The sequence below is a fragment of the Diabrotica undecimpunctata genome, chromosome 1 (assembly GCF_040954645.1).
Source record: "Diabrotica undecimpunctata isolate CICGRU chromosome 1, icDiaUnde3, whole genome shotgun sequence".
Taxonomy (NCBI): domain Eukaryota; kingdom Metazoa; phylum Arthropoda; class Insecta; order Coleoptera; family Chrysomelidae; genus Diabrotica; species Diabrotica undecimpunctata.
Genome location: NC_092803.1, coordinates 89,028,715 through 89,041,064, shown reverse-complemented (window position 1 = coordinate 89,041,064; position 12,350 = coordinate 89,028,715). Strand labels below are relative to the sequence as shown.

The window sequence follows — 12,350 nt, the reverse complement described above, 5'->3', positions numbered from 1 at the left end:
TACCCGCCTTAAGTTAATATTACGTTAATTGACTTTGTACAATAAATAATAAGTTATATTCCTTTATTGCCTATATTTTGCCTAAATGTTAATATTCCTGCCTTTTTTAATAAAAATCTTTGCCTATATAGGCGCCTTTTTCTTCAATTTTTGTTGCCTATAAATCCGAGCTTTAGTCATGATATGTCTTAATGACTGACGGCTGTCGCTTTCTTCCTCATGACAGGCTGCAATTCTAAGGCACTATTTAAAAACGATGTCTGAAGGAAGCTCCCAGTTACCTAGCTCCCAATATTCATTAAATATTGATTCCCTCTGTTCGTAATGAATCTTTTCGTTGCAATGGAACCTACATCGGTGATTATATTCACGTAACTTTTTTGACTCGTGTTGCCTCATATTACGATTTAGATAAGCATGCCCTGTGTTTCTTAATTTCTTTTTCTTATAACATTTCCATGTTTCCTCTCTTCTAAAGTCCGTGTCAGACGGTCAAATATTTGATCAAACAAGTTTGAGCAAACTGACGTAATGACGTCAGTCAAAAGACTGAAGTGATTTTTTTATAATAATGTGGTATAATAATATTTTGATTGGTCGAAAAATATTTAAGACAAATGAAAATCAGCAGTTGGACATAACGTGATGAAATTCATTTTCTTTTTTTCTTTGATTGATAATTTGTGGTATATTTTGACTTACTATTTTGTTATAAAATAAAAATAAAATTTTAAAATATCTTGCAGACTGGAATAAGTTTCTACATAATTGATTTATATCGAGAAAGAAGCTGTTTATATAATGTCGAGCATCCACACTATTATAAAAAAAAACGTTTTAGTCTTTTTGTTTTTATTGTGGATAAAAAAATTTCAATCGCAATTAAAGCACAAGCAACTAATAAATATGCAAGAAAGACGATTAATTTCATTAACATACATCAATTTGATCAAATTTAAATGATCGTGTGACAGGTACATTTTTAAAATTTTAACAAACTAATTATGACGTCATTACGTCAGTTTGCTCAAACTTGTTTGATCAAATATTTGACCGTCTGACACGGACCGAAGATCCTCTATTTTTATAGGATTTGATCAAACTCAGGATGTAACGTCATATGGTATGTTTTTTGGTTTGGACAAACTAGTTTGATCAAATATTTGATCGTCTGACACGGACTTTAGCCTTTTTTTCCTTGTTGAGGTGCAAGAGGAAAAGTATTGGACGGTCCATATCTCCCTTCTTCTTCTGTACTATCTGAAAAATATTCGCCGTTAATCAACAAAACATAAATTAAATCATATCATACATGTAAATGTTATATTTTTATAATATAAATTTAATAAGACAACGAAGTGTGGCATTCCTCCACATATTTATTAAATAATAATTTTTAGCTTATCCAAAGAAGAATTACGAAATTGTTCATCATCCTCAGGATTATAATAATTGTGTTGTTAGCCTAGTTTAACCCATTAACGCCTACGGGTCCCATATGGGGACACAAAACCGCCCTCTATTTATGTGCGTGTACTAACTGACAAATTTAATTTGAAAGCCACTGACTGATAACTAATCGTTCAAAATGCTCATCGGATGCGCCTGACAAGATCAGTTGCTTGTTGTACTCGCGAGTGAGAGGTTGTGCTATTTTTTATTGGACAGATTATTTTCGACGACGAAAATATGGACATCCCGTTACGGTAAGTTAAATTATGTGGATCTTATTTATTTTATTGTATATCTAGGCGATCGATTTTATTTAAAAAACGTATTTTCGCAATACTGTTTGTTGATTTTCTAAATATATGGTTCTAGTTTTTCATAATTTCCTCGTAAACGTCACTGTCACCATATGGGACCAGTAGGCGTACTACGGACAATATATATTAACCTATAGTTTTATACGATAATTTTAGTTTCAGAGGAATAACTCTTCAAGAAGCGTTAGATATCGCCTACTAATCTGATAACGAAGTCACTAATATATACATACAGCCACCTGACTGTCAGGATCTGACCGATGAGGATTCAGGGGATGAAGATGAGGGTGGAACTGTTGAAAATTTGAGTAGTCGTCAACTGTTAGCTCCAGCTGAAGTTGTATTTTCAAATGGTACGAGAGTGGAGGACACATCTGAAGATTTAGCAAATGAGCAATTACATACTGTGGTACAAAGTGACGCTAAAGCAAATTCAGTACTGATGGTATTCCATGGTATTCTTTATGTGAGGTGGATGGACAATAATGTGGTAACAGAGGCCAGTACGTGTTTTGGGGTTACTCCAGTGAAATCTGTGGAGAGATTTTCAATGAAAGATAAATGAAACGTACCTATACCACGTCCGGATGTAATTTCCAAATACAATAAAAACATGGAAGGCACCGATCTGATGGATGCAAATGTATCTTGGTATGTAAAGTATATTGATTATAATAATATAATAACATACATTGTTTCAGTTATCGTATTGGTGTAAGATCAAAAAAGTGGTACTGGTCGATATTCACATATCTTATTGATGTATCTATACAAAATGCTTGGATTCCCTACCGCAAAAGTGGTAGAAATATCAGCCAGTTGGAGTTTAGGCGAAGTATTGCTCAGGTAATGTTATAATTTACTACATATTTACGTAGTCTTACATGTTGCTGTGATTTTTAGACATATTTGGCAAATTACAAAACGACAGCTAAAGGTCCAGGTCGAATGCCTAAAGCTGCTGGAAGTAACAGCCGTGTTGGAGACGATATCAGATTTGATGGGTTAAACCATTACATAGTAGTAGTGCCAGAAGGAAAAAGAAGAAGATGTGCCGGGTTCAATCGTATAAGCAAAGAGCGTACAATGTGTATCAAGTGCGATGTTGGTTTATGTTTAGAATGTTTTATGAAATTTCACACAAACACTTAATTCAGATAATATTTTGTGTATACCCTGGAACGCCTACAGGGCCCATATGGTGACAGCATGTTTTTTGTATATTTTGAAATAAAAATTTATTTTTTTCCAAACGTAGGTTAATTTTACACCTTTCTTTATGAAAGTCCAAATAAAAAAATCGTAAATTCAAAAAAAAATTTTTCTCGGCGTTAATGGGTTAAGATATAGGTGCGGGAGTTAGGCAACACGGATGACGGGGGTTAGAGATGTCATGTGAAGGTTGCCGAAGCTCGGGCATGGATGTATGTTTTAGGGTTGAGAATAAACTGATGTTTATGTGAAGTAACGATTATTATTTGTAACCCCTCTTCGATAACACGACATGGTGGCAGCTGGATTAAACAACCAAAGAGTGATCGAACGTGACAGCAGTGCAAATCTTATGTATAACCTATAAATCAGAGGGGACCTAAAATCCTTAAAATGGATGCACCTATCCAAATAAATAAAGAAGTGTTTGCGAACATTTCGGCTCCAAGCGAATTTGATTTTACACAGCCCCAGACATGGCACCAATGGAAGAAAAGAGTAGAGAGATATATGTCTGTAAGTGGATTTGGACAAAAATCTGACAAGGATAAACTAGACCTATTGTTGTATTTAATGGGAAATGAAGCAGAAGATATTTTACTTCAAAATCAACCAGGGGAGAATGCATCCTTTCAAGATGTAATGCAGATTTTCGACAATCATTTTATCCCCCGAAGAAATACAATCTTTGAGAGATTTCAATTTAATTCAAGGGTACAAAGGCCAGGAGAACCTGTGGGAAACTTTATTTCAAGTCTACATACTCTTGTAGAGCACTGTAGCTATGGAGCTCTTAAAGATGAGTTAATTCGTGACAGGATTGTTATCGGAATAGCTGATAAAAAGGTGAGCGAAAGAATGCAACTAAATGATGGGTTGACACTAGAGAAGGCAATACAAATAGCACGCCAAGCTGAACTTCAAGATAGTCAAAATAGAATTATGAGACAGGAGCAGTCAGTTAGTGCAGTTAAACAGGACTACAGGGAGCGTAGTGATAAAAGACATCAAGGTAAGAGTTTTGCTAAACAAGAAACAACTCATGAGAAAGTTAAGGAAGGTTACAGATGTGGATACTGTGGCATACCTACATATAAAAATAGGGAGAAATGTCCAGCCAAGTTCTCTGAATGCAGATCTTGTTCACGTAGAGGTCATTGGAGTGTGATGTGCAGGAAGAAAGCTGTCAGAGCTGTTAAGTGTTCAAGGTCCACCAGTAGCAGTAGTACAGACGACAAAGGGATTCAGTAAATCAAGTGGTACATACAGATTCCTTTATTGGTCAAGTGTACCTAGACAAGAAGGATCGTTGGTATGTAGACATCTTATTGGATGACAAATTTAAGGTACCTTTTTTTGTGGATACAGGAGCAGATGTTAACTGTTTTCCCTATGAAAAATGACCTCCAGAATATATGGGTAAAATTGTGGCATGTGATGCAATTGGTGCAGCGGACGATCATAAATTGGACACAGTGGGTAAGCTACATATAAAATTTACTTATGACGGTTTTACAAATGATGAAACAATATATTGTATTAGGAAGTTGAGACAACCTATATTAAGCAGAGAGTCAATCATTAGGTTTAATGTTCTAAATTTTTCTAAATGTAAGGTAACAGGTAAATCAAATCAGTTGCAGTGTTGTCCATTGTAATCAATCTAAGAGTACTAATATGTTTTCAAAATTTAATTTAGAGTCTGTTGCTAAAACATTTCCTGGTATTTTTAGTGATATAGGTGAATTTAAAATAGAAATGTCAATTAGAATTAAGCCATATGCTAAACCTTATGTACAGAGCGTTCCCAGAACTGTTCCTTTACCTCTGTTACCAAAATTAAGAATTGAAATTGATAGATTGCTAAAATTAGGGATAATTGAACCCATTGAAGATCCTACTTCTTGGGTCAGCCCAATTGTTTGTGTGGACAAGGGAGATTGTGTACGGCTTTGTGGTGACTATACTAAACTTAATGAAAACGTGTTATGGTCACATTTTCCTCTCGGGAAAATATCTCATACACTAGCACAGTTGAAAGGGTCCAAATTTTTCTCAAAATTGGATACCACAAGTGGGTTTTACCAAATAAAATTGAATAAGGAAAGTCAGTTGTTAACAACTTTTATAACACCTTTTGGCAGATTTTTCTTTAAAAGGCTTCCATTTGGTATATCTTGTGCCCCAGAGTATTTTACTATGAGATTTTCAAAAATCTTAACTGGAATTGAAGGCTGTGTTGTCCATATAGATGACATTCTTATTCATGCAAGGACAATAGAGGAACATGACAATATTTTGAACACAGTCCTAACAAAACTTCATAAGGAAGGTATTACACTAAATAAAAACAAATGCTCTATAGCAACAAAAACAGCTAAATACTTGGGTCATATCGTCGGTATACTGCGAAAACCAGGTAAATGACAAATTTTAAAATATTGAGTTAAGTATACCAAAATTCTCAGCTTTTTCCGCTCTACATACAGGTAAAACCCAATAAATGATACGACTTACCATTCAGCAGATAATTTATGTAATAAACAAATAAGTTACACCTAACCAATTTTTCGTTTTCAAATAAAACAATATATCGCTTCTTACTTCCATTAAATAAAAGTTCTGTTGCATGTAAAACAAAGTAAGCCCACATATATTATTATGCCGGACAACAATATATTTCTACTACTGCATACCATATTCAGTAAAAAGGTGATAAGTGTCTTTAATATATTTTACGTGTATGATTTATTAAAATTTCTCTTTCATATCTACTAGTACCTAAAAACCTTTAAGTACACTTACTTCATTTTACCTGAAAACGGTTTGAGTTAAAATTTAGAAATGATTACTAAGCTAAAACCATAAATGATCTTAATGGTGTTAAGTTAAAAGATTATGCTAAAATTAAGCAGACTATTAAATAAAATTGCTTGTCTTCTATATTAGTGGCTAGGAAAAAACTTTTAACATACTTTGTTAATAGGTATTAATTAGTTACTTGTGCAATATCTTGTGTTTTCTATATTTCTTTGAAACTGAAGACAGCAGTTCAATTCTTGATGATTCTTAGAACAATATAGTCTCAATGATGAAATCCATTTTTGATAGTGACTTTTCAGATGTAGACCCCACATATCAGCCAAGTGAAGAGAGATCACTCTCTCTAGGAAGTCTGTATGAACTACAAACAGCTGATCTTGATAGCCTAAATGATGAGAAAGAAAATACTGAAATAGGTGCACCCACGAACAATTTAGTGTCAACTGAAATAGCTAGTTGGATATTAAATCTACTTCTTGACAAAGTATGGAAAGACGTACATCCACTAAAACGTTAGAGAAAAGCTAATTCCAAAGAATGGGTAATAAATGTCGCAAAAGGAAGGCGTGCTAAGGGTTTGCCTTATGAGATAAAAAAAAAGAATAGACCAGCAAAATTTAGAGTGCGTTTACAAATGTGCCAGTTATTTCAGCGAAGATTACAGACAAATACTATGTCGTGATTATTGGAAGTTAGATTATATAGGCCAGAAAAATTGTCTTCTTGCACGTATTAAAATGAAGCCACAAAAGAGAGTCCTTGCAGTTTGTTGAAGTTTAAAAAAAAACACGTTCATTTTCCAAAAAGTGTTACTTTTCTTTGAATGGTCAAGACATACAGGTATGTGAGAAATTTTTTTGTAAGACAACGCCATGCAAACATACACCGCCAAATAAAACAAGCAGTGAAACCCGACAAATCGTGAAGGCTCATATTGAGTCTTTTCCAACCATGGGCCCACATTATAGTCGCCAAAGTTGAAAGCGTAGATATTTGGACAAAAATTTAAGTATAATAAAAATGTACCAACTTTATATAATGACTGTGGGCAGAAGAAACTGGAAGGTGTTAGCGAAATTACATATCGAAGAATATTTTCTAACGACTATAATGACTTTTTTGTTCCTAAAAAAGATCAATGTTTAGTTTGTAATAAATATGATAGGGCTAATTGAACTGGCAAATCAAATCGAAGACAGTTACAGAGAACATCAGAAAAGAAAAGAAGTATGTAATCTTAAAAAACAAAATGATAAGAAAAGATCTAATGAACAATGGGATTTTGTTTCAATTACTGTCGATCTACAGGCCGTACTACACATTCCAAGTGGATTGACTGGACAACTATATTATTCTCAAAAATTATGCGTCTACAATTTGTGTGTATATGAAGCCGCATTACCAAATGCAGCTTACTGTTTTGCCTGGTCAGAAATTAACGGTAGACGAGGAAGTTCTGAAATAGGAAGCATTATACTCCACTGCTTATCAAAAGTGTTCTAGAATATGTAAGTTTACTTTCTGATACCTGCGGAGGACAGAATCGTAATCAGATTATTGCAGCCTTACTATTATGGGATACTTACTTACACAAATTTTTAGAGTCTGGACATTCCTATATGGAGTTGACTCTATGATTAGTAGTATCGAAACCGCTAAAAAACACAGATCTATCTATGGGATGCCAGATTACTTGTTTGTTTTTCAAAATGCAAGGGGAACTAAAAATATCAAGGTTGATGATAAAAAAGTATGTATAGAACCATACAAATGTAAAGAATTTAAATACTACGACTTTTATGACTTTAAAAACTTGTCTCACACTTTAATTAAAAACCGTACAAAAGACCAAAACGGCGAAAAAATAATGTGGTTGAAGATAAAAAGAATGAGATTCGTGAAAGGAGAGACAAACAGAATCTATTTTAATTATGACATGTCAATAAGCTTCAATTATTTCCTTGGTGATACTAAACGGCAGTCAACAAGAAAAAAACAGGCCAAGTTATCAACTACAAGCAATCTTGAAGAACTTAAGCGACTTTATGATGCACATTTGCCAATAAACATATCAAAAAAGAAAGATTTGGTACAGCTATGTGATAAGGGAGTGATACCGGAGGAATATCACGGGTGATATCGTAATTTGAAAACGGGAAATGATGTGACAGACATCAGACATCTTGCCAGAGCCTGCTTTCAGTGAAAAATCGGACGAGGAAGCCTCATAATAATATTCTTATTATTATAATATATAATATTGTTAGGTATTATTATATTCGAAATAAATTAGTTTTTTCTATAAAACTGCCTATCATTCATATAAATAATAACTATAACTACAAACAGCTGTTAATAAAATTTTCAGGGAAAACCAGTTAAATGTCATAAATCTCGACTAATACCTTAAAACATTGCTATTACCTAGTAAAAGCCTCATATCTCGATTACAAAACTGGAAAATAATATACTTGGTTTATTATATTTGTGTTAAATATGTTATTTGAAGAGTAACCGATTTATTTAGATTTACAGGTACCTAAAACCAGGTAAGTGATAGCATTTCCAACTTAAATTTAGGACTAGTCAGATAGGTGTCTCAACTTTTTCAAACTAATGATAGAAAATCATTTCAGATATATGCATCTTTCACTAGAACACCTAATATTAAAAACAAGCTGACTGCTTAATTCACAATAACAAACTAAACTTTAAAAACGTTTTTTTCTCGATTTCGGTATTCCGACATTTACCTGGTTTTCGCAGTATACCGACGATATGGTCTCTGAGCAAGGGATATTAATTGATCCAGATAGGGTTAAAGCTATCCGTGATTTTCCTGAACCAAAAAATAAGACCGAGCTGTCAAGATGGCTGGGTATGATTAATTTTGCTGCAAAATACATTCATAATAAATCTGAGATTCTTGAACCATTAACACACTTACTAAAAAAATATATTAACTTTTTGTGGGGTCCAGCACAAGATAAAGCTTTCAGCACTTTAAAACAAAAGTTAGAGAGCCCTCCAAATCTAGCGTTTTTTGATGCTAATAAAACCATAATTGTTAGTGCAGACTCAAGTTGTTTTGGTATAGGTGCATGTCTATTTCAAGAAAATGTAGATCATACTCGGGAAATAGTGGCTTTTACATCTAGGCTTCTGAACTCAGCTGAAACACGATATGCTCAGATTGAGAAAGAAGCTCTTGCTCTTACCTGGGCAGCAGAATATTTTTACGATTTTATTTCAGGAGTTCCTAACCTAATTTTTGAAACAGACCATAAACCTTTACTACAAATTCTGCAAACTAAAAATTTAGATGAGTTAACGCCACGTTTGCAAAGATTTCGAATGCGCTTAATGCGATACAAGTATACTGTAATCTACACGCCGGGAAAAAATTTAATTGTAGCAGATACTTTAAGTCGGGCCCCTTTACAAACAGATACGTTAGCTAATAAAGAACTAACTGCAGAAACTGCAGCATATGTGCAATCAATTATTCATAATTTAGCAATTAAAGATTATTTTTTGAATTTAATAAAAACAGAACAAGAAAATGAATATATTTGTAAAAAACTAAAAGAATATTCTTTGTCTTCTTGGCCTGAAACATCTAAATTGCCATTTGAATTGTTGCCATACTATCAATATAGATATGAAATTTCCTATTCGGAACAATTACTTTTAAAAGGGTCTCGCATAATCATTCCTAAGAGTCTTCAACTCAAGGTATTGGAATTTATTCATACAGGCCATATGGGAATTGTAAAATGTCGAGATCGTGCCAAACAGAGAGTTTGGTGGCTGGGTTTGTCATCCCAGATTAATAACCTTGTCACACATTGTCCCCAATGTGTTGAACACAGAGTAAATCATAGAGAAACATTTCATAAAGACAATACTGTACAGAGGCCGTGGCAAAAACTGGGGGTTGATTTGTTTAAATGTTATGATAAGTGGTACTTGATTGCCACTGACTACTTTTCACATTGGTTTGAAATTTTTACTTTAACCAATAGGACAGAAGATGCCATTATTCCTAAACTTAAAGATATTTTCTCTCGTTATGGTATCCCAGAGGAAGTTAGATCCGACTGTGGTACTCAATCTTCATCAAAATTTATAAAGTTTTCAAAAGAATATAATTTTGTTCATAAGACGAGCAGTCCACACTGGCCACAGAGCAACGGTGGAGTGGAACGCACTGTACAAATTGCAAAAAGATTAATTCAGAAAAATAAAAAAGAGGACCTAAGTTTGGCATTGTTAGCATACAGATGTACACCCCTAGAATGTGGTGTTTCACCTTCTGAATTATTAATGAATAGAAAATTAAGATTTAATTTGCCCCAGCTTCCAAGCTTATTAAACTTTTCAAAAGAACCAAACACTGAAAATAAAAAGAACGAAATAAAGGATAAACAAGTGAAAAACTACAATAAGCGACACAATGCAAAGGATTTAGATCCTCTTAAGGTTGGTGATTCTGTGTGGGTGGTTGATATCAGGAAATATGGGCAAGTTGTTGCGATCTGTCAGGAACCCAGGTCCTATATAATTGAAACTGAAACTGGGAAATTTAGAAGAAATAGATGGCATTTGATTCATGCACCCTACTGTTTCCCTGTATTGAGCACCCAACCAGAATCCTCAAATGATTATGTTCCGCTAAGTTCTAATAACACAAAGCTAATGCCTTGCTCTAATCAAAGCAATGGTGACATACAGGGTAAAATTATGGAGGAAAGTAGTAGGGGGGAACCAAGTGTATTTGCGGACAAAATCGAACAAAGTGGAAATCATGTTTTACCTCCATCGGGTCAGGATAAAAGTGATAGTGACACTGATAGTGTATCGGACTTTGAGTGCGTAAACCCTAGCAGGCCAAAAAGACTTGTGGAGAAACCGGTTCATTTGACAGATTATGTTTGTAGTAGTTTAAGTTAGTTTAGGTATAAGATCATCAATGACACAGGGATCTTTTATAAAAAAAAGGGAGATGTGTTGTTAGCCTAGTTTAAGATATAGGTGCGGGAGTTAGGCAACACGGATGACGGGGGTTAGAGATGTCATGTGAAGGTTGCCAAAGCTCGGGCATGGATGTATGTTTTAGGGTTGAGAATAAACTGATGCTTATGTGAAGTAACGATTATTATTTGTAACCCCTCTTCGATAACACGACTCTGTCTATTTCAGAATTATGACCATCTCCAAATAGTGGTCTCTCACTGCTACCACTTAGAAAACTGATATTGTCATTATTTGCATCGTCATGATTCTGTTCATTACTTTCCTCGTGAATAGGATCTATAAAATGAATAATTTTGTGAAAAAAAATGTTCAGTTGTTATATTTATTATTACTGCTATATTAATTCTTCCATATTAATCTTATATACTAAAACGCTAAGCCCTTTTCTTGTCCACCACTTTACTCAAAAACCATATTAGATAATTAAAATATTTTTTCGGAATATTATTAGTATTACGTATGAGATTGTCAAGATATACTTTTGGTACAAAAATTCACTTCCGATTTTGAGATGACCGGAAGTTAAAATTTACTTTAAGTTTTAGACCCCGCAATGTATATATGGATCGAAAGGTCTCGTCGAGACGAATCTAAATATGTACTTCCGGTTGCGATCCGACACCGGAAGTGACCCGAAACGCGCATAAAACGTCAAGATAGAGCAAATCTGACACCGGATTCGTGATCAGCATGCAAAATTAACTGCTAAATGATATCCATGTCGACATTTGATGAACTAAAAATTGCATTCCGGTTTTGAGGTCGACTTCCGGTTTGGTTTGAAAATAAAAATTTCATAAAAAACTCGATGTCGAGTTGGTCCGCTAGTAAAATACTAAAGCTAAAGTATCTAGTAATTACACCGTACCTGCATATTGTAGGTTGGATTTATCTTCTTCTTCACTTTTTCCATTTAGTATTAGTTTTAGAAATTGTTTTATTATTGTGACACACTTAATATAATATATTAACTTTGAAAAACACCAGCAGTAAAATAACTTATATTGTAACCATTTACAAAAAAAATATGATGAAAATTGTTCTTAATAACACTTATGTCAACTACAACTAAACTGTGATGTTTTGTGGATTCGTGGTAAAGGGATCTAAGTGCTTTTGGACCCCTAGCGTTCCAAGTTTGAACTTATCAATACTCAGTGGTTAAGAGGCACCACGCTAGATGTCAGCACCTATCCAAACAATCACTTGGATTTATTCACCATCAAATAGATTAGTATTTTCACAACTCATTCATGCACTTTACTCATTTTTTCAAAAATGTTACTTTTACCCCTTGTCTTCTAAGGTCCTCATTATATTGTTGTATACTGTTGTATACTGAGGCAGAATATGTTGAATATTGTCAAACTGTATAACTGAGTGTCTCTTTCTTAAACAGGTACTAGAGGATATGATTAGTAAAACTGTTGATCTAATAGTGATATTTAAAGACAGTCATGCATAAAGATTGCTTGCACTTTAGAAACAAAACGATCTAAACACATATATGTT

The 12,350-nt window shown here is 33.9% G+C and overlaps 1 protein-coding gene across 1 annotated transcript; it reads left to right on the top strand.

Moving 5' to 3' along the window:
* Positions 1-3,183: 3,183 nt before the first annotated feature.
* On the top strand, positions 3,184-5,324 carry LOC140439580 (uncharacterized). The gene is made up of 2 exons (XM_072529584.1): positions 3,184-3,990; positions 4,039-5,324. The coding sequence occupies exons 1-2, from the start codon at positions 3,372-3,374 to the stop codon at positions 4,227-4,229; spliced, it is 810 nt and encodes a 269-aa protein (XP_072385685.1). The 5' UTR covers positions 3,184-3,371; the 3' UTR covers positions 4,230-5,324.
* The last annotated feature ends 7,026 nt before the right edge of the window (positions 5,325-12,350 follow it).

What these genes read in the sequence shown, in the direction of transcription:
- LOC140439580 (XM_072529584.1), top strand. Translation starts at nt 3,372, where the DNA reads ATGGATGCACCTATCCAAATAAATAAAGAAGTGTTTGCGAACATTTCG. An exon ending in TAGTGATAAAAGACATCAAG is followed by an intron (nt 3,991 to 4,038) that starts GTAAGAGTTTTG and finishes AAGTTAAGGAAG; the next exon opens with GTTACAGATGTGGATACTGT.